This window comes from Populus nigra, chromosome 12 (genome assembly GCF_951802175.1).
Source record: "Populus nigra chromosome 12, ddPopNigr1.1, whole genome shotgun sequence".
NCBI lineage: Eukaryota > Viridiplantae > Streptophyta > Magnoliopsida > Malpighiales > Salicaceae > Populus > Populus nigra.
This window is the reverse complement of record NC_084863.1, coordinates 14,544,909-14,565,888: the sequence shown is the minus strand read 5'-3', so window position 1 is coordinate 14,565,888 and position 20,980 is coordinate 14,544,909. Positions and strand designations below refer to the sequence as shown.

At 40.7% G+C, this 20,980-nt stretch overlaps 1 protein-coding gene across 1 annotated transcript; it reads right to left on the bottom strand.

Annotated features, from left to right (window-relative positions):
• Positions 1–12,968: 12,968 nt before the first annotated feature.
• On the bottom strand, positions 12,969–14,654 carry LOC133669034 (uncharacterized). Its single transcript, XM_062089045.1, has one exon. The coding sequence runs from the start codon at positions 14,652–14,654 to the stop codon at positions 12,969–12,971; it is 1,686 nt and encodes a 561-aa protein (XP_061945029.1).
• Positions 14,655–20,980: the final 6,326 nt, after the last annotated feature.

Here is a 20,980-nt window from a genome sequence, read left to right as displayed (position 1 = left end):
AGTAATAGTAATAATACCAATAATTCTATTAATAATGATAATAATAAAGACAAAGAAGAAGAAGAAGTTGATGAGAACTTTGAGATGGAAGATTAACGTAAGGATTAAACAATGATAACAACAAATGTCAAGGTTAAAGGATCCACTAATAGTATTTCAAACAAGTATAGTATAAACTCTTATTATTCAATTGAAAACCACATACAAAGAAGGTTCCAATCAGAGTATAAATTGTCAACATGATTACATTAGTTGTCTTATTCGAATAATGCTAAAACTTGTAAATGTTGTCAGGCATTCATGATTATAACTTATGTTAACAACAAATCAAGTTCCTTTCATAGCTCAGGTGTCAGTTATACCATACAGTATGGGCTATGAAAGTGCCAAGTATTTGTTGTACCAAGTGTTATACAACATAAATCTAGATTAATCATTTAACAAACAAAGTATTAAAAGTGAACAAGATAACAAATATAAAGCATGTTAGTATCCAACATTAAGGTCCATGTTAAGTTTATATTATACTTATTGTTACACCATTAGTGTACCCTTTTTACCTTGACTTAATTAACTTAGCTACACATAATGAAAGAAAGAAACATAAATAAACAAGATAAGAACATAAATGAGAAAGAAGTTAACTAAGTAAAGAAAAGGAAATGAAAGGCATAAACAAGAGATTAATATAAACAAAACTTAAGTATTAAAAATGCGAGGGCTCAAAGTCGCGCTCGACAGGAAGCGAGGGCTCAAAAGCACGTTCGAAAGAGGTGAGGGCCCGAAGTGCACTCAAAAGAGAGGTAGGGTTATGAAACGTATTACCTTGGATGGTCAAGGGCTCGAAGGTGCACTTGAAAGGAGATGGGGGCTCGAAGTCGTGCTCGACAGGAAGCGAGGGCTCAAAGACACGTTCGAAAGAGGTGAGGGCTAGAAGGCGCACTCAAAAGAGAGGTAAGGTTAGGAAATGTACTACCTTGGATGGTCAAGGGCTCAAAAGCGCACTTGAAAGGTGATGAGGGCTCGAAAGTGCCCTAAAAATGATGATCGAAGGCTTGAAGGCGCACTCAAAGAAGGTGAAAAAACAAAGAGATTTTTCAGGTGGCCTAATTCTCATGGGCGGCCTGCCCAGGTCGAAAAATTCTCAAAAATGAAAAGTTTTCAAAAGCAATTTCAATCTTTGGCCATTTCAAGTTGGCCTTCCACTTGATGGATTCTGCCAGAATTTTCTCTCATGAAATTTGCCAAACTCATAGTTCAATCTCTCAAAGTTTAGATGATATGCATGCATCTTTACTTGATTTGAAATATAGGCCCCCATTTCTTCTTAGTCTTTTTGTTGCTTGACTGATAAGGACTTGCTATCTCTGATTTGGGTCATCTTTGTCGTTTGACTTCTAGCCCACTCGAGTTGGCCCATATAAGTCTATTTCCAGATTTGTTTGCACAACTCAACCTTTGTGTTGCCCATCGTGACCCACTTGCTTGCTAAAGATTTTCTGACTCGTCAAATAATTTGAGAGGACCACTCATTACTCCTCGTTTCACTGCTAGAAACATTCGGTGTCACTTGCTGAAAGGATCAAGCTGTCTTTTGTAAACCAAAATGCCCCCTTGTCTAGTTGAAGGAAATTACCATCTCTTTTTTCTAGAATTTTTCTTCTAAATGTTGCCCCCTTGTATTGGTCATTGCCCCCAAGTGTGCTATGTCAACTACTTAGACAAATAATGGTTTTAAAAGGCTCTTCTCTCATTTCTCTCCTTTTCAGTCTGGTGAAGGATATGGGTCAAGAATAAAGCTTGAAATCTTGATCTTGCATTTTGAAAACAAAAATTGTTTCAATGTGAGCCTAAAACAATTTGCTTTTGAAATCTTGCAACTCCTTGGTTATTTTCTTTCTTGTAAAAGAGATTATTTTCTCTTGTGTTTGGCAATGAGATCTTTGGTGGAAATACGTCATGAGATGACATTTTGTTTCAAAGTGAAGGGCTCGAGAAAAAGCTCGAGGTTTTGTATGAGTAAAATTTGTCTCTTTTTAAACATTCATTTTATCAGCATGAATAATAATGAGTAGTTTACTCTTGATGTCATGAATCTTATGAAAAAGTATTCTTTGCATTTTGAGAGCATTGTTTATTGTTCTAGGTTGCTTGCTTGCTGGATTAGAAAGGACTTCTATAAAGATGTAACGTAGGCTATGGTTCTTGGTTATGAAAGAAAATGATTCATAAGGCTCAAAGAGTGTTTCCGGGTTTCAAAGACCGAGGATCACTATCAACAGTTTGTCTCTTGACGTCATTCACATTTTCTTTTGCTGCTCTTATTTGATTTGCTGCTTCTTCTTTTTTATTGCTTTGCTAGGGCATACTCACTTTATCTTGAATGTCACTTTTTCTAGTGATTTGGGCATGCCCCCTAGCATTTGAATTTCTTGAGCTCTTATGTCTTTTTGGCTTTCTCATGATTTTTTCTCTTTTCTCATTTAAAATTTTCTCTTGGCCCCTAGTGTGGGGTGTGATCCTAGTCGAGATTTTTTTCATGAAAGAAAAACTATTCAGGCTCAAAAAGGGATCGCAAGGGATGTACTTATTTCAGAACATGAAAGGAATAACAAAGATGGCCTTTCCTAATTTCAAGCGCAAGCAGTTAAGATCAATAAACTTTGACCTCATCCAGTTTAATGGTTTGGTCTTTGCAAAGATGCATTTCATGGGTCATGAGCAACGAGTTTACTACATACCATTATTCATACATTTAAAAACACATGATTCAAGAATCATAGGGTAAGGGTTATTCATTTTTTTTCTTTTTTTTAATCCATAATTTAGTCACCTTAATGATGGAGTTGCTTGATTCACTTGTCATTCTACAAGTAGAATGTCAAAAATATGGTTTTTGAATAAACATCAAATTATTTTCGGAATCAAAATGCAAGATCAATTTTTTTCAAAACTCCAATAGGAAAACTAATTTTGGTAAAAGAGATGAATTGCGTCTATGAGATCGCGCAAGGCTTCAAAGATGTGTTTGTGAGTCTTTATAAGAAAACTCTCTCAGAAATATGAATAATGCTTGGTCGTAAACACGATTGAATGACAAACTCATTATCTTCATTAAAACTTTGGAAAAGAAGTTTAACAACAAAGAACTTATGACAACATCTTGGGCTTTGAATACTGCCATGATAACATATAAAACGGGCTAAACACTTAGCCATCATTGATTGAAATTTCTAGAATCATTCATTCTCATTGACAAATACATCTTTTCAACAGTCAATTGAAGTCATTTGTAGATCATTCTTGACCTAATATCACTGTAGCTTTATCTTCAAGATAGTTGATTTCTAGGAGTCGGTGTGAAGCAATTAGCTATAGGAACGACAAGTGCCTTGGAAACCACCTCCTTCAATGTCCTTTCCTTTTTCGGTGAAATCGTTCTTTTTAGTCGGATCAGCAATTTTACCTAACCCAATGGCTTGTTCATACATTTAAAAACACATGATTCAAGAGTCATGGGGTAAGGGTTGTCGCACCATCCTGAGAGCTCGACGTCGCGGCGACCCATCCTTCGTGGCGGGGATTGATGTTGGGGTCTTTCTGTTGTGAAAAAGGGAGTCGCCACCTAGTATTATAGTCACTAGGAAACCTAACTGGTCTTTCAGAGATTCTAAGGCAAGGGACTGGTTGCGTAAAGGGAAGGTTTTAGCACCCCTAGTACGCCCTACCTAAGGTAAGCTGCTTGATGTTTGATTTGCCTTATAAATGTTATGGTGTTGATGTTCTCTAATCCCATCAGTTTCTTAGGATAAGTCTGCTCTGATGAACGAAATCTATGGTGCTTTAAAACCTATTTTTTTCTTAGTATTTTAAACTTTCACAACTGGTAAACCGTGGAGTAAAAAATATTGAAATGTCCTTGATTATAATCAAGGCTTCTTTCAAGGATGTGTGCGGATTTATTATTCCTAGAAAATTATTTTGGATATTTACCACTACGGGTTTCTTTATCCAAATATTAACAGTGAATAATAACAAATTATCCCCAATAATATTTTGGATATTCATCCTTTAAGGATTTCTTTATCCAAACATTAGTGGTGAATAATAACAAATTATCCCCAATAATATTTTGGATATTCGTCCTTTAGGGATTTCTTTATCCAAACATTAGTGGTGAATAATAGATGAATTCCCCAAAAATAAGATTTTTATATTTTTTTTGGAATATTGGCCAATACCCTTTGGAGTTTTACAAACATGTTGTAAAATCCAGAAATGCAAGAAAAATGATTTTTGTTGTGTTTAAGAAATCCATACAAAAACACATTTTTGAAACTTCAAATATTTGTTTTCTAGATAAAAAAAAACGTAAAAAACAATGTTAGGGTATTGGCCGTATGCATGAAAACAAAACATTTTTTTTTTGAAAACTTAACAAAAACCGGGTATTTTAATACTGGATTTGTATTTTTTCGGTATAAAAATACAAACCAATATTAAACCTTTTTGACAAAAATATGTAGGAAAATCAACAATATTTTTCAAGGATTTTTTCAGAATTTTTTTATTTTTTTGATAGATATATATAAATAATATGAAAAAAACATTATAATAAATAATATATAATATTAGGTGGGTCGGCCTGGGCCCAAAAAGGGTTGGGCCGATCTTGGCCCAGAAGGGATTGGGCTGATCTCGGCCCAACAAAGTCTCATAATTTTGTCTGGGCCGGACCTGGCCCAGACAGCAGGGATGGGCCAAAATCAGTCTGGCCCAAAAAACACATGGCTGGGCCAGAAACAGTCTGGCTCTAAAAAAAACCAACAAGGGCCATAATCCTCTGGCCCAGCAACATGACTGATGGTGGGGGGGGGGAATTATTTTCCCTCCCCACTTCCTGCATGCAGAATGCTATTCATTTTGCATGCAGGAGATAAAAAAACTGCAAGAAACGACTGCAAGAAAACGCAAACAATGAAGGGGAAGAAGAGTTACTTGGCGTGCAGGAGATCGGGCGGTGCTGGTCTGGCTGCTTTGCTGGCGGTGCTGCGGTGGAGGAAGAAGGAGCAGATTCCTGCAGAGGAGAAGGCAAGCTCTCGGCTGGAGCTGTTGGTGTGACTGAGGAAGGAATTGCTACTTCGGTTGCTGCTGGGCGTCGCTGGAGGAAGGAGCTGCTACTTCGGTTGCTGCTGGGCGTCGCTGGAGGAAAGAGGACTGCTGTTGGAGGACGGCGTTGATGGTGTGGAGGAGGAGGAGACGCTGCTGAGAGGGAGATAAGGAAATGGGGGTAGCGGCCAGTTCTGGTTCGTTTTTTTTTTTAGTGAGGAGACGTTGCTGAGAGGGAGACAAGGAGGGCTGTGTCGGTTTTGGGAGGAAAATGGAGTGGGAGCAAAATGGCTGCTCTGGTTTGGCTTTGCAAGAGAGGGGGGCTGTCCCTCGTTGCTGGCTGCTGAGGGGAAGAAGAAAATCAAGCCGGCTGGGAGAGAGGAGAGGACGTGCTCTGTTCCTGGTAGTGTTGGTGTCGCGGCGGCTAGCTGTGACGGTGGTCGGTGGCTGAGGATGACGGTGTGCTTCCGGTGATTGCAGCGGTGGAGGCCGGCGTTGGAAGTAAAGGAAGAAATCTGCAGAAATTGGGCGAAAATGCTGGTTTTTTGGCTGACTTTGGACCCGATTTCCTCCTCCCCCAGGTCTTCAACAGAGATTCTATTTATAGGCGGTGTAAGAGGGCCATATTGTCTATATTGGGGAAAATTTTCAGCCCTTGATTCGACTCGAGGAATCCAAACCGTTGGTTCAAAGTGTGTACCTCGAGCTGCCAAATTTGGCAGCTCAAGGCTGTGAACTGCCCGAGGTGGCCACTTAGAGCCACTCAACGGAGCCATTTCTAAATTTGTCGACCCGACCGGACCATTCTCCGGGATAAAGGGGTTTCAGATGGACATGTTGGCGCATGTTTTGTCGGATTTGAAGGCCAGACGAGCCGGAAAATGCTCCTGGAAAGCAGCCACTCGGGCAACTTTTCGAGGAAGAAAGTGAACAGTAACAGGCGACGTGTCACCTGGTTTCCCTGCGCCGTTTTCAAATCAGTCCTCCAGTTTTTTTCAATTTCTTCAATTTGGCCCCGGATCAATCCACTACAGCCCCTCTTATTTACGCGCCTTTTCCAAATTGGTCCCTGGTTTCAGATTTTCTCAATTAAGTCCCTAATTGGCCATTAAACTTCAATATTTATGCAATTAAGCCCCTGATTGGACCTAATAAATTCCTAAAAATTATAATTTGGCCCTAGAACTTTAATTTCTTCTAATTAAAGCCCAAATTGACTTAAAAATCAATTTTTCTTGCAATCAAATCCTCTATAAATTGAAAAATAAAAATCCAATTAAGTCCATAAACATCCAAATTTGGGCTTTTCTCCTCAAAATTCAAATTTTCCTTCTCAACAGGGCTCTCATCCTTCAAGAATATACTGTCAAAAATCAAATCTTTGTATTTTTAACCTCCTTGACCAATTTTCCGACCATTTTCTGAGCGCTTCTACCTCTTGTTATTTTTCTAACCTCCTTTGGCTTTTTATTTTTATTTTTTATGGGGACCCAAAAATGGGTTACAACAGATGCCCTCTCTTTATAATGCTTACGGAGCAAGGGTTTTGCGCAGTAAGTTTTATAAAGATAAACCCAAAATGGAACTCCCGAAACTGATCTGGTCGAAGTTTGATTGATCTGAAACTTGTCTTTTACAGCAATCCTCCTCAGCCCCCAAAAACTATGATCAAAATTTAGTCATTTTGAGATCCCTTCTGGCCATCTCCTTTGAATTCTCACTTCAGTTTGATCAACATGGAATTCCATCCGAGATCCCTTCTAGCGGTCTCTAAAAAGTCATATTTGTAGTTTGTCCAACCTGAAATCCCATCTAGCGATTTCCTTAGCAAAAGCTAAAATCGGTATTATGGTTGGGTTAACCTGAGATCCCTTCTGGCGACCTCCTTAGCCAAAACCTATATTTGTAGCTTACTCACTTTGGAATCCCATCCGGTGATTCAAAACTAAACTCTGTGGGGTTGGGTTAACCTGAGATCCCATCTAGCGATCTCCGTTAACCATAACCAAAACAAAAAAAATGTGTGTGGTCTCATTATGATGGGTGACCTACCCGAGTGTAGAAGGGGAAGAGTGGTCTCATTCTTATGGGTGACCTACCCAAAGGGGAAGAATGGCCTCATTATTATGGGTGACCTACCCAAGTAAAAAAAAGATGGAGAATGGTCTCATTCTAATGGGTGACCTACCCAGAAAAAAAATGATGGTTTCATTGTGATGGGTGACCTACCCAAGTGGAAAAGGAAAGAGTGGTCTCATTCTTATGGGTGACCTACCCAGGGGGAAGAATGGCCTCATTATTATGGGTGACTTACCCAAGTAAAAAAAGATGGAGAATGGTCTCATTCTATTGGGTGACCTACCCAGAAACAAAATAATGGTCTCATTGTGATGGGTGACCTACCCAAGTGGAAAAGGAAAGAGTGGTCTCATTCTTATGGGTGACCTACCCAGGGGGAAGAATGGCCTCATTATTATGGGTGACCTACCCAAGTAAAAGAAGATGGAGAATGGTCTCATTCTAATGGGTGACCTACCCAGAAAAAAATGATGGTCTCATTATGATGGGTGACCTACCCAAGTGGAAAAGGAAAGAGTGGTCTCATTCTTATGGGTGACCTACCCAGGGGGAAGAATGGCCTCATTATTATGGGTGACCTACCCAAGTAAAAAAAGATGGAGAATGGTCTCATTCTAATGGGTGACCTACCCAGAAAAAAAAATGATGGTCTCATTATGATGAGTGACCTACCCAAGTGGAAAAGAAAAGAGCGGTCTCATTGTAATGGGTGACCTACCCAAGATAAAGGAAAGAGCGGTCTCATTGTAATGGGTGACCTACCCAAGATAAAGAAAAGAACGGTCTCATTGTAATGGGTGACCTACCCAGGTGGAAGAATGGTCTCATTGTAATGGGTGACCCACCCAGATAAAAAAACATGGAGAATTGGTCGCATTGTAATGGGTGACCTACCCAGAAAAATGTTGACAATGGCTCAAAGGCGCACTTGAAAGGAGGTAGGGTTAGAAAACACACGACCTAAGAAGTGAGGGCTCAAAGGCGCGCTCAAAAGGAGGTAGGGTTAGAAAACACACTACCTGAAATGTGGTGGCTCAAAGGCACACTCGGAATGAGGTAGGGTTAGAAAACGCACTACCTAAGAAGTGAGGGCTCAAAGGCACGCTCAAAATGAGGTAGGGTTAGAAAACGCACTACCTGAGAAATGGTGATGAAACACCAATCTGACACATGTTGAAAGCAATGCATTATGGTCAATATGCATGTATGTTTTTGTTACCTATCTTGGAAACATAGGTCCCCCTTTCGTTGTAAACTTCTTCGAGCTCTTGTTTCCATTTGTTTGTCCGACCTTTTCTCTTGAATCGGAATATGCTCTGCACACTATACTTCATATCCTCTTGGTGAAGAGATCTCTGGTTCCTTAAGGGGCCCTTTCTTGCTCCATTGAGTATTGTCCTTTATTATTATTTTAAAAGGAAAACTCAAAAGATTTGGTTTTGTTCATGAAAACTGAAACTTTCAATGTAATTGGCAATTCTCATAAAAGATGCTTTTTAGAAGTTTTATGGTATACCCCTTTGGGCTTTGGTTCACTATGGACCCCTATGTGCACTTCGTACACTTCTTGCCCCCAGTGTGGTGTGCATAAATATGCCAAGTTTTAGATTTGATTTGGTTCCCTCCAATTGATGGAGTCGTTTCCTTAGTCATGTGTAAGAAAAGAGTTTGTTTAAGTAAAAGATTTCAAATGCTATGAGATCATGCTTTTTATGAAGAAAGGTTTTTTACAGAGAAAATTCATGGCCAAACTTTATTTTATTGATTTGGGAGATTACGGAATACATCAAGCGTAATATTTCCTTACAGAGTCAGAATTCACTGGCCTAACTAGATCTTCTCCATCCATTCTAGATAACAGCAAAGCTCCTCCCGAGAATGCTTTCTTCACCACGTAAGGGCCCTCATAGTTCGGCGCCCATTTACTCTGATCTTCTCCTGGTAACGGTAATATTTTCTTCAGTACAAGATCTCCTTCGTGGAATCCTCGAGGTCGAACCTTTTTGTCGTATGATTTGGCCATCCTTCTTTGGTAAAGTTGATGATGACAGATTGCGGCTATCCTCTTTTCACTGATCAGATTCAGCTGTTCATATCTAACTTTTGCCCATTCTACCTCTTCCAGCTCAGAGTCTACCAGTACTCTCAATGAGGGGATTTCCACTTCTAAAGGCATAACCGCCTCCATTCCATATACCAACGTGTACAGGGTGGCTCCTGTTGAGGTTCGGATTGCGGTGCGAAACGCATGAAGGGCAAATGGCAACATCTCATGCCAATCCTTATAGGTGACTACCATCTTCTGAATAATCTTTTTGACATTCTTGTTAGCAGCTTCTACCGCACCATTCATCTTTGGTCTATACGGCGAAGAGTTGGAATGCTTGATTTTCCATTTAGCGCTAAGTTCTATTATCATCTTGCAATTGAAATTCTGGGCATTATCAGTGATAATCTTTTCTGGTGGACCATATCGACAAATCAAATCTCTCTCAATAAATTTCTTCACTACTTTTTGCGTCACATGAGCAAATGACCCGGCTTCTACCCATTTTGTAAAGTAGTCGATAGCCACGAGAATAAACCTATGACCATTGCTGGCTTTTGGGTTTACAGGTCCAATCACATCAATTCCCCACATCGCGAAAGGCCATGGAGATGTCAAGTTAAATAGAGGAGTTGGAGGGGCGTTGATTTTGTCACTGTATACTTAGCACTTATGATATTTTCGAACATAGTCGATGCAATCCTTTTCTAATGTCATCCAGAAGTAACCGGCTCTTTGTATCTTCCTAGCCATCACGTGTCCATTAGCATGGGTTGAGCAAATCCCTTCATGGACTTCTCGCAACGCGCTTTTTGCCTCAAATTCATCCAAACATCTCAATAAAGTCCTGTCGGATGATTTCTTATACAAAATCTCCCCATCAAGATAAAAATCCAATGCCAAACTGGATACTGCTTCTTATCAGGAGAGATTATCACCGCACCCGCTCCGCTACCACATACATTTACAGCACCATCAAAGTACATAATCCACCAATTTGATTTCTCTTCCTCGATTGCAAGCACATCTTCATCGGGAAATTCAAAGTCTAATGATTCATAATCTTCCATAGCATGGTCAGCCAGGTGATCGGCAATAATACTCCCTTTTATAGCTTTCCTTGTCATATATACTATATCATACTCAACCAATAGAACTTGCCATCTTGCAATTCGGCTCGATAAATAGGGCTTTTCACAAATGTACCTCAACGGGTCTAATTTGGAAATTAACCACGTAGTGTGATACAACATATACTGACGTAATCTCTTTGCAGCCCATGTCAGTGCGCAACACAGCTTCTCAATCACAGTATACCTAGACTCACATTCCGTGAACTTCTTGCTTAAGTAATAAATGGCCCTTTCCTTCCTTCCGGTTTCATCGTGTTGCCCAAGCACACATCCCATTGCTGTTTCTGTTACTGTTAGGTACAATATCAATGGCCTTTCTGGTACAGGAGGAACAAGCAGGGGTGGATTCAACAAGTACTGCTTGATTTTCTCAAAAGCCTCTTCGCACTCTTTATTCCAAATTCCAGGGTTCTTCTTCCTTAACAAACGAAAGATCGGGTCACAAGTCGTGGTTAATTGGGATATAAACCGAGAAATGTAATTCAACCTTCCTAAGAAACCTCTCACATCCTTCTCAGTCTTGGGAGGTGGCATAGATTGAATAGCCTTTACTTTGTTGGGATCCACTTCTATCCCTTTGTCACTCACCACAAATCCTAACAACTTCCCAAATTTCACCCTGAACGAACACTTCGCCGAGTTAAGTCTCAACTTATATTTCCTTAGTCTTTCAAACAATTTCTTCAATATTTGGACATGATTCTCTCCCTCTCTAGATTTAGCAATCATGTCATCCACGTATACTTCAATCTCTTTGTGCATCATGTCATGAAACAAAGTCACCATAGCCCTTTGGTAGGTGGCCCCAGCATTCTTTAAACCAAATGGCATGACTTTGTAGCAAAATATTCCCCATGGTGTTACAAAGGTTGTCTTCTCTTTATCCTCTTGCGCCATTTTTATCTGATTGTAGCCTGAAAATCCATCCATAAAGGAATATGTGGAGATGCGGGCTGCATTATCAACCAACATATCTATGTGTGGTAGAGGGAAATTATCTTTAGGGCCAGCCCGGTTTAAGTCCCTAAAGTCCACACAAACTCTGATTTTACCTTCCTTTTTAGGTACCACCACTATGTTTGACACCCATTGCGGATACTTGACTACTTCCAAAAAACCAGCGTTCCATTGTTTTTCAATTTCTGCTTTTACTTTGATTAAGACCTCCGGATGAGTTCTCCTCAACTTCTGCTTAATCGGTTTGCATCCTTCCACCAGTGGTATCCTATGTACTACGATATCCGTATCCAAACCAGGCATATCCTCGTAGGACCACGCAAAGATATCTACGTAAACTCGGAGCAGTGCAATCAATTCCTCCTTCTCTTCAGGGGTGATCAAAGTCCCTATTTTCAGCTCTCTCTTGATTTCTTCATTACCCACATTTATGGTTTCAAGTTCCTCTTTAGCGGGCCTCCAAGCCTGTTCATGCTGTTCTATTAATTTTGTGAATTCCCCTATGTTTTCCTCCTCCCATTCCTCATCTTCTACAGCTACTATGTATTCTTTAAAGTTTGGCCATTCATTCTCAATGTAAAGTGCAGGTGTTGTTGTGGAGGATCCGCTTTCAGGGTTCCAGAAAGCGGAAAGTGATGTGTAAATGCACAGTAAGACATCAAGATGAATTTTGAAAATGCATGATCTCATTAAAAGGAAAAGATTGGCTCAAAAACAAAAACAAAATCCAATTAACATCTTGAGCCTCGATTGTTAATGAAAAAAAAACAAAAAAAAGGCAAACAACATAGATAAAATTATAATCTAACAAATCATTGTTGATTACATTTTGAAAACCAATGGAGCTTCTTGGGTCTCCCAATTCTGGAACTTCTCTCCTTCGGCTAGCTTTCGAATGAAAGTCCTGTCGGTGACTTCTTCCAAAGTGTGGATGGTTAATTGTGGCAGCTCTTCATCCTTTCTTCCAGATTCAATTTTCTCAGCAATGTTCTTGACTCGGTCTTCCTCCAGAGTGTTTATATTCATTGAAAAAAACTTCTGAAAGAGGTTTCCGTGTCCCTTATCAGGTTGCATCACATATGCGACCTTTGGAAAAAAAATCCTAATTAGAGGGACGACTAGGCTTTCTTCTTCAGGCTTCCTTCAATCCTAGCCATTCTTTTCTCCCTTCTTGCACCAGCAGCTCGCTTGTAATCCTCTTTCTTGGGCTTATATCCAAGCCCAAACCTCTGTTCTGCAGCTTTCAGCTTGATTATATCAATACATTCAAGTTTTCCTTTCTCAATGACATATGGGCAAGGAATCTTGTGCTTCAAAAAGCTTTTAGCGGCCATTTTGGTGGCCTCCGAGAGTTCTGGTTTCCTCACCACAGTGTTCTCGGGTACCCACTCGGTATTCACAACTTCAAATGCATGAAGGTTTCCATCCTTACAATCTTCAGCTTCAATGAATGGAACCGCCACATTTCTTACCATTGATATAGTCTCCTCAGCCTTAACAGTAACCAGAACGCCATTGGCAATGTACTTCAAACATTGATGCAGCGAGGAGGTGACAGCTCCCGCAGAATGTATCCATGGCCTTCCTAACAACATACTATAGGAAGGGTGGATATCCATCACTTGAAGGGTTACTAGAAAGACTTATGGACCCACAGCTAGTTCGACCTCAATTGTCCCTATCACTTGCCTTGGTGAGCCATCGTACGCTCTAGCCGTCATCACACTGGGTTGCATGTGTGAGGGATCTACCGGCATTTCATCCAGCATATGCCTTGGTAACACATTAAGGGCCGAGCCGTTATCGATGAGAACCTTACCGATGAGACAATCTTTGCATCGGACCGTGACATACAAGGGCTTGTTATGTCCAGTTCCTTCAGCGTCAAGTTCATTTTCCGTGAAATATAAGTAATTGGCAGCATGGATCCTCCCTACTAGATGCTCCATAGTCTTTTGTTCAATATCTTGGGGTACGTAGGCCTCATTTAGTACTTTTTGCAAAGCATTACGATGCGGCTCGGAACTGAGTATTAATGACATGATGGAGATCTTGGCAGGGGTCTTCTTCAACTGATCCACTATACAGTACTCACTATGCTTCATCAATTTCAAAAACTCATTTGTTTCTTCCTCAGTCACAGGTTTATTCACCTCAAACTCTTTATCGAGGTCCAACACCTCCTTGCCCTTAGCCTTTATTTGTTTCTCTAGTTCTTCAGGTGTGAAACAACGGCCACTCCGAGTTAGTCCACTTATCTCAGTTCGGAACAGCGGCAAAGGAGTTTCAATATTCGAGGTATAACCATAATCTCCAGGCATCACTCCATAGTCTACTTTGTTTGCATATGAGGGCTTAGTTAATACCAATTTTGAGAGCCCATTAGCTGTTGATTGGACTCTACATTTCCCCTGATTCTCTATCATCTTGATCTCTTCATTATCTCTTGCAGCCTCAATCCTTAGCTCTCCTAAAGTCAGCATTCTCGCAACCTTTTGATGAAACTCAATGCATTCATCAATGTGATGCCCTTTCTTTTTATGGAATGGGCAAAAATCATTTTCCCTCACGTAATGTTCAGATGGTTTCTCTATATGTCCAGATTGTACCAACATCTCGTACAGCCTCGCCATGGTCACTTTTAGCACCTTCTCTTTGCTACCGACCTCCATAGTATTCACTCCACTACCACCTACAGCATGTTTGGGTAGAGGGTTTGAATTCACATTAGGTGAATCCTCGAAAGTGACCCATCCAACTTTGATCAGTTGCAACACCTTCCTTTTAAAAGCAAAGCAAACCTCGATGCTATGACCTGCGTGACCAGCATGGTATTCACAAGTCACCTCGGGGTTGTACCAGGCAGGGAAAGGTGGTTGCATAGGTGGTACGGGTAGGGGAGCTATCTGCCCAATACTCAACAGCTTGGCATACAACTCTTTTAAGGTTATTGGTAAAGGTGGTAATTGTTCTTCCGATGGTCGGTTGTCTCTTCTTTGGTAATTGCTTTGGTTATTTGCTGGGAATTTTGTTTGATTGGGTTGGTTTAGGATGGAGGGTTTGGCAAAATTGATACTGGTGACTTGGGTGGTAGGTGTTTGGTAGTTTTTGCTTCTCCCTTTGTATCCACCTTCTAGGTTATTCACCTCATTTTCTTTCTTTTTCCCAATGAAACCTCTCTTCTCTATAGGTTCTGCAATTCTCCCACTTCGGATTCCTTGTTCAATTCTCTCAGCAATCCGCACCACATCATAGAAATGTTGTGCTGAACTATCCATAAGGTGTTCATAGTATGGAGCCCTAAAAGTATTAGCAAACAGTGTCACCATCTTCGTCTCTATTAGTGGAGGTTGTACATTGATAGCTTGGTCACGCCACCTTTAAGCATAAACCCTTACGGACTCTTGATTTCCTTTCTCTATGGTAATTAGACTGGTCCTATCAAGAGCAATCTCAAGATTAAACTTGTATTGCTTTAAGAAAGCATCTGCCAAGTCTGTCCACTTCTTGATCCTAATATTGTCGAGCCTCATATACCAAATAAGGGCCGATCCTGTCAGGCTATCCTGGAAGAAGTAAATTAACATTTTATCATCGTGGATAACTTCTGCCATTTTGTTATAGTAAGAACGGAGATGGGTCTTTGGGCATTCCATCCCGGTATGCTTAACAAACTCTGGCACTCTGAACTTCTTTGGAATAACAATGTTAGGCACCAAACATACTTCAGCAGCCCTAACTGGGTGAAATAAATCATTTCCTTCAACTGCCCTTAGCCTCTCTTCTAGTGCAATCCACTTATCATACCCTTCATGATTAGAGAGTTTGACGTCATGTGGGTCCTCGTTTGTTAAATCCATTGTAATAGGGATTTGGATGGGCCGAGTGGGATTAGGATGCTGCTTATTTGGTGTATTTGCCCCCACGTTTATAGGTGCGACAGGAATTTGAGCTGTTGCTGGTGCTTCATCAGGTTGAGTAGATGTTCCCTCTCCATCTCTGGCTCTCAACATTTGCTCTAACATACTGGTTAGGTGCGCCACATCATTCCGAACTCCTTCAAGTTCTCTTTGGTACTGAGCTTCTGGTTGTGGCCTTTCTTTATTTTCCATTCTTTTTCTTTGTCGAGTGTTGTGGATTCTAGAAGGGGGACCTATGTTTCTTAATCTGCAGATGCGTGCATAGATGTATGAGAAAAATGCATTATTGAGAATGATTTGTATATTGGGTATGGATGCAACTTTCTTGTGAACGAATAATAGCCACCACCTTACAAACATAGGTTCTTGTCACATTGCTAGGGGTACTACCTTTCAAGTCGTTTGCTTGAATCATATTCACCAAGAGACAGATTTTGCATAAGAAGATGGGTCAACGCCCTTTTCATTAATGCTTGATAAGTTTATTACATTAATAAATAAAAAGGAAATACAAAATTTATTAATCCCTTTCCTCCACAAACTCTCTAGCCAAAGGTAGGAAGGCAAAACCACGGTTCTCAATCTTCCCTAGAAAGGCATCAGTTTCAGCTAGGCTTCGGCGATAGCGAATGATGTCCCCTCCCACATTCCGCGCATTAATTCTAATAATTCGAGCATGTGTAGCAGCTTCATCCATTTGCTCATCTGTCTTGGTCATTTTTTCTATGAGCAACATATTGGTTCTGTTCAAAGCAGTGTTGTTGGCGTCGATTTGATCCTTGTGTTTTTCCATTGCTGCTAGCTTCTCGTCCAAATTCTTCACCTTTTCACGTTCCTTGTCAAGCTTTGTCCTCATAACTTTTATCTCATTCTTCTTAACCGCTAATTCTGTTTCAACAACCTCAAAACCTTTCCTTTTAGTTTCTTCTTTTGCAATCACCATTAAACAGCTTTCTAACTCCATATATTTCTTGCTCAAATCCTCATACTTCCCAATCCTATCAATTCGAACTGGACTTGTGCAAATTTTTCTTGGAAATATTCTGCACTTCCTTGGCAATCGTTAAAGTCAATCTCCATTGCTTCAAGTTCAGAGCAACTTTGCATCCAATCCAAACTCATCCCTCTTAGCTCCTTCTCACTCCTTTCCCTAGCAATCTTCTCCTCACCCAACTTTAACTCAAGCTTTGTTATTCGCGCATCTCTAGATTGTATTTGCTCATCTAGAAATGCTCTCCTTTTATCTTCTTTTAGCATCATTTCTTCCAACATTGCCTTGTCTTTTCTGCTTTTGCTCAACTCTGTCCGAAGTTTTTCCACTTGTCTTCTCAACTCCTCTTCATTATTGACCCTTTTCCTTTTAAGAGACTCTTCTATAGTTTGAGTAGATTTGACCCCTACATAAGGCATGGCTGAAGATGCTAAATCTCTCCATCTTGCATATCCTTCACTTGCACTTGGATCCTTCAAACCTTCTATCTCAACCAAAACTAGATGCTTCCAATCTTGTTTGATGATCTCCAAAACTTCTTATGCAATGGGATCTTTGAACAAACCAAAGAATTGAGCAATTCCCATAGTCCTTGAACAAATTGCATGCCCCCAAGTTGCCTTACGACCAGGGCAGGAGCATAACTCACATAGCCTATAATCCCCACCAATGGTACCCAACGTCTCTGTCCACAACTCATTAGGACTTTCACTGTCGTTACCCATGGGGCTCTCCACTTGAAGTCACTATTAGGCAAACCTTCTAATTTGTCAACCCAACCTTGGTTGTCTAGATCTCCCCGTTCTTCTTCTTCTACTAACTTCAGGGGTCTTTGGGTGAACCACCAAAAATTATTGAAGATAGGTTTTTTTGTTTCGATATGGCTAACCATCCAGATATACAACAACTACGTGCAGCATCTCATTGCCCCTTTTCCGGTCCTCCTACAATGATTAAGCGTCAAGATGGTTTCAGCTAAAATAGCAGCCACTGGATTGATTTGCGTATTCTCATACTCTACATAAGTAGCAGCGGCCTCCAAGCTCACTAAACCCGTTTGGCTTGGGAACAACACAAGGCCAAATATGCCCAGGGCAATCAATCTCTCTTTTTCTAATCCCAACTTCTTTTCCAGTTCAATTTCTAGCATCCTCCATTTCAGACCGGTAGCATTCTTTTCCAAAAACTTTTCCAAGTTGGAGATTCTGAGTAGTTTTGACAGTTCGGGGATGATCTTGTCAGATCTCAAAGGCAAATAAACCTGATACAGATTGTTTGGAAACTCAGTCAACATCCCATATTCCTCCATAGTGGGACATAAGTCTATGCTTCCAAAAGAAAAACACCGGTAGTCTGGATCCCAAAAATGAACTATGGCTCGCGCAGCTGGGCTTAAAACTTCTACCCTTGCAATTTCCATCAAACGTCCGTATTTATTAAAAAATGCATCCTTATCCACATTTTGAAAATGAGTCGTTAACTTGTTCACCTCATTCATAATGCAATTCAGGTTCTTGATTGGTGACAGTTTCTTAGCATCGCTTCTAAGGCAGTCTCCTTCAGTCAATTGTGACAGTTCAGAATTTTTCCCATATTCTATGATGGAAAATGTAGCGATGGTGGCCATTTCGTTCACAAGTCCTGCAATTCAAAATGTCGGGGGTTAGACTTGTTTTGATGCAAAAGGTATTATGGATCATACACCCTAAGGACAGGTTCTAGTTCCTTTATGTGAGACATAGGGTAGGTTTACTACTTGGTCTCTAAACAAGGGTCTCTCGCTGTCCCAGTGATTGCCCTCGTAAAGGCAATATGGGGGTTCAACAGATAGTGGGATGGCACATGTACCAATCACTATTAGTCTAAACACTCAGCAAAGAGTTGGGGTTTACACAAACTTAAACCTTGACTCAAGTCATAAGGCAAGATGCTAGTCCCCCACCTAACTTGAAGTTTAATGTGTGTGCCCTCAAAAAGATAATAATCATAAAGTGATGAATGACTATATCATGTATGACAGAATGTAAAGATGCATGCTAAAGCTTTTAAACAAAGTATCATTCTTATAAGAAAACAACAACACATGGCATAACACAAACAAAATACCAAGCCTAGTCCTAGGGTCCCCAGTGGAGTCGCCATCCTGTCGCACCATCCCGAGAGCTCGACGTCGCGGCGACCCATCCTTCGTGGCGGGGATTGATGTTGGGGTCTTTCTGTTGTGAAAAAGGGAGTCGCCACCTAGTATTATAGTCACTAGGAAACCTAACTGGTCTTTCAGAGATTCTAAGGCAAGGGACTGGTTGCGTAAAGGGAAGGTTTTAGCACCCCTAGTACGCCCTACCTAAGGTAAGCTGCTTGGTGTTTGATTTGCCTTATAAATGTTATGGTGTTGATGTTCTCTAATCCCATCAGTTTCTTAGGATAAGTCTGCTCTGATGAACGAAATCTATGGTGCTTTAAAACCTATTTTTTTCTTAGTATTTTAAACTTTCACAACTGGTAAACCGTGGATTAAAAAATATTGAAATGTCCTTGATTATAATCAAGGCTTCTTTCAAGGATGTGTGCGGATTTATTATTCCTAGAAAATTATTTTGGATATTTACCACTACGGGTTTCTATATATAAATAATATGAAAAAAAACATTATAATAAATAATATATAATATTAGGTGGGCCGGCCTGGGCCCAAAAAGGGTTGGGCCGATCTCGGCCCAGAAGGGATTGGGCTGATCTCGGCCAAACAAAGTCTGGAGGAGGAGGAGACGCTGCTGAGAGGGAGATAAGGAAATGGGGGTAGCGGCCAGTTCTGGTTCGTTTTTTTTTTTAGTGAGGAGACGCTGCTGAGAGGGAGACAAGGAGGGCTGTGTCGGTTTTGGGAGGAAAATGGAGTGGGAGCAAAATGGCTGCTCTGGTTTGGCTTTGCAAGAGAGGGGGGCTGTCCCTCGTTGCTGGCTGCTGAGGGGAAGAAGAAAATCAAGCCGGCTGGGAGAGAGGAGAGGACGTGCTCTGTTCCTGGTAGTGTTGGTGTCGCGGCGGCTGGCTGTGACGGTGGTCGGTGGCTGAGGATGACGGTGTGCTTCCGGTGATTGCAGCGGTGGAGGCCGGCGTTGGAAGTAAAGGAAGAAATCTGCAGAAATTGGGCGAAAATGCTGGTTTTTTGGCTGACTTTGGACCCGATTTCCTCCTCCCCCAGGTCTTCAACAGAGATTCTATTTATAGGCGGTGTAAGAGGGCCATATTGTCTATATTGGGGAAAATTTTCAGCCCTTGATTCGACTCGAGGAATCCAAACCGTTGGTTCAAAGTGTGCACCTCGAGCTGCCAAATTTGGCAGCTCAAGGCTGTGAACTGCCCGAGGTGGCCACTTAGAGCCACTCAACGGAGCCGTTTCTAAATTTGTCGACCCGACCGGACCATTCTCCGGGATAAAGGGGTTTCAGGTGGACATGTTGGCGCATGTTTTGTCGGATTTGAAGGCCAGACAAGCCAGAAAATGCGCCTGGAAAGCAGCCACTCGGGCAGCTTTTCGAGGAAGAAAGTGAACAGTAACAGGCGACGTGTCACCTGGTTTCCCTGCGCCCTTTTCAAATCATTCCTCCAGTTTTTTTCAATTTCTTCAATTTGGCCCCGGATCAAATCCACTACAGCCCCTCTAATTTACGCGCCTTTTCCAAATTGGTCCCTGGTTTCGGATTTTCTCAATTAAGTCCCTAATTGGCCATTAAACTTCAATATCGCGCAAGGCTTCAAAGATGTGTTTGTGAGTCTTTATAAGAAAACTCTCTTTATAAGAAAACTCTCTTAGAAAAATGAATAATGCTTGGTCGTAAACATGATTGAATGACAAACTCATTATCTTCATTGAAACTTTGGAAAAGAAGTTCAACAACAAAGAACTTATGACAACATCTTAGGCTATGAATACTGCCATGATAACATATAAAAGGGGCTAAACACTTAGCTATCATTGATTGAAATTTCTAGAATCATTCATTCTCATTGACAAATACATCTTTTCAACAGTCAATTGAAGTCATTTGTAGATCATTCTTGACCTAATATCACTGTAGCTTTATCTTCAAGATAGTTGAGTTTTAGGAATCGGTGTGAAGCAATTAGCTATAGGAACGACAAGTGCCTTGGAAACCACCTCCTTTAATGTCCTTTCCTTTTTTGGTGAAACAGTTCTTTTTAGTCGGATCAACAATTTTACCTAACCCAATAGCTTGTTCAATCCTTTCAGCTATAACAACCAGATCAAAAAAATGTTGTGCAGAGCTTCTAACCAGGTATTCAAAGTAAAGAGCTTTAAAGGTGGTGGAAAATAAACTGATCATCTCTTTTTCCAACATGGGAGGGTTAACTTGTGCAGCTACCTCACTCCATCTTCTAGCGTATTTCCTTATGGACTCCTTGTTGTCCTTCTCTATAGCTTGCAAGCTTAACCGATCAGGACCCACATCTATATTGAACTTAAATTGTCTTATGAAGGCATCAACTAAATCTTTCATTTTTTAACCTTGGTATTATCCAATCGCATATACCAAGTAAAGGCAGTGCCACTTAAGCTGTCTTGAAAGAAATGAATCAACAATTTCTCATCATCATCCATCTCAGCCATTTTGTTGCAGTATGCATTGAGATGAGTTACAGGGTATTGGGTTCCTGTATATTTAATGAATTCTGGCACCCTAAACTTTTTAGAAGTGACTATGTTAGGTACCAAACACATATTGAC

What these genes read in the sequence shown, in the direction of transcription:
- LOC133669034 (XM_062089045.1), bottom strand. Translation starts at nt 14,654, where the DNA reads ATGGTGACACTGTTTGCTAATACTTTTAGGGCTCCATACTATGAACAC.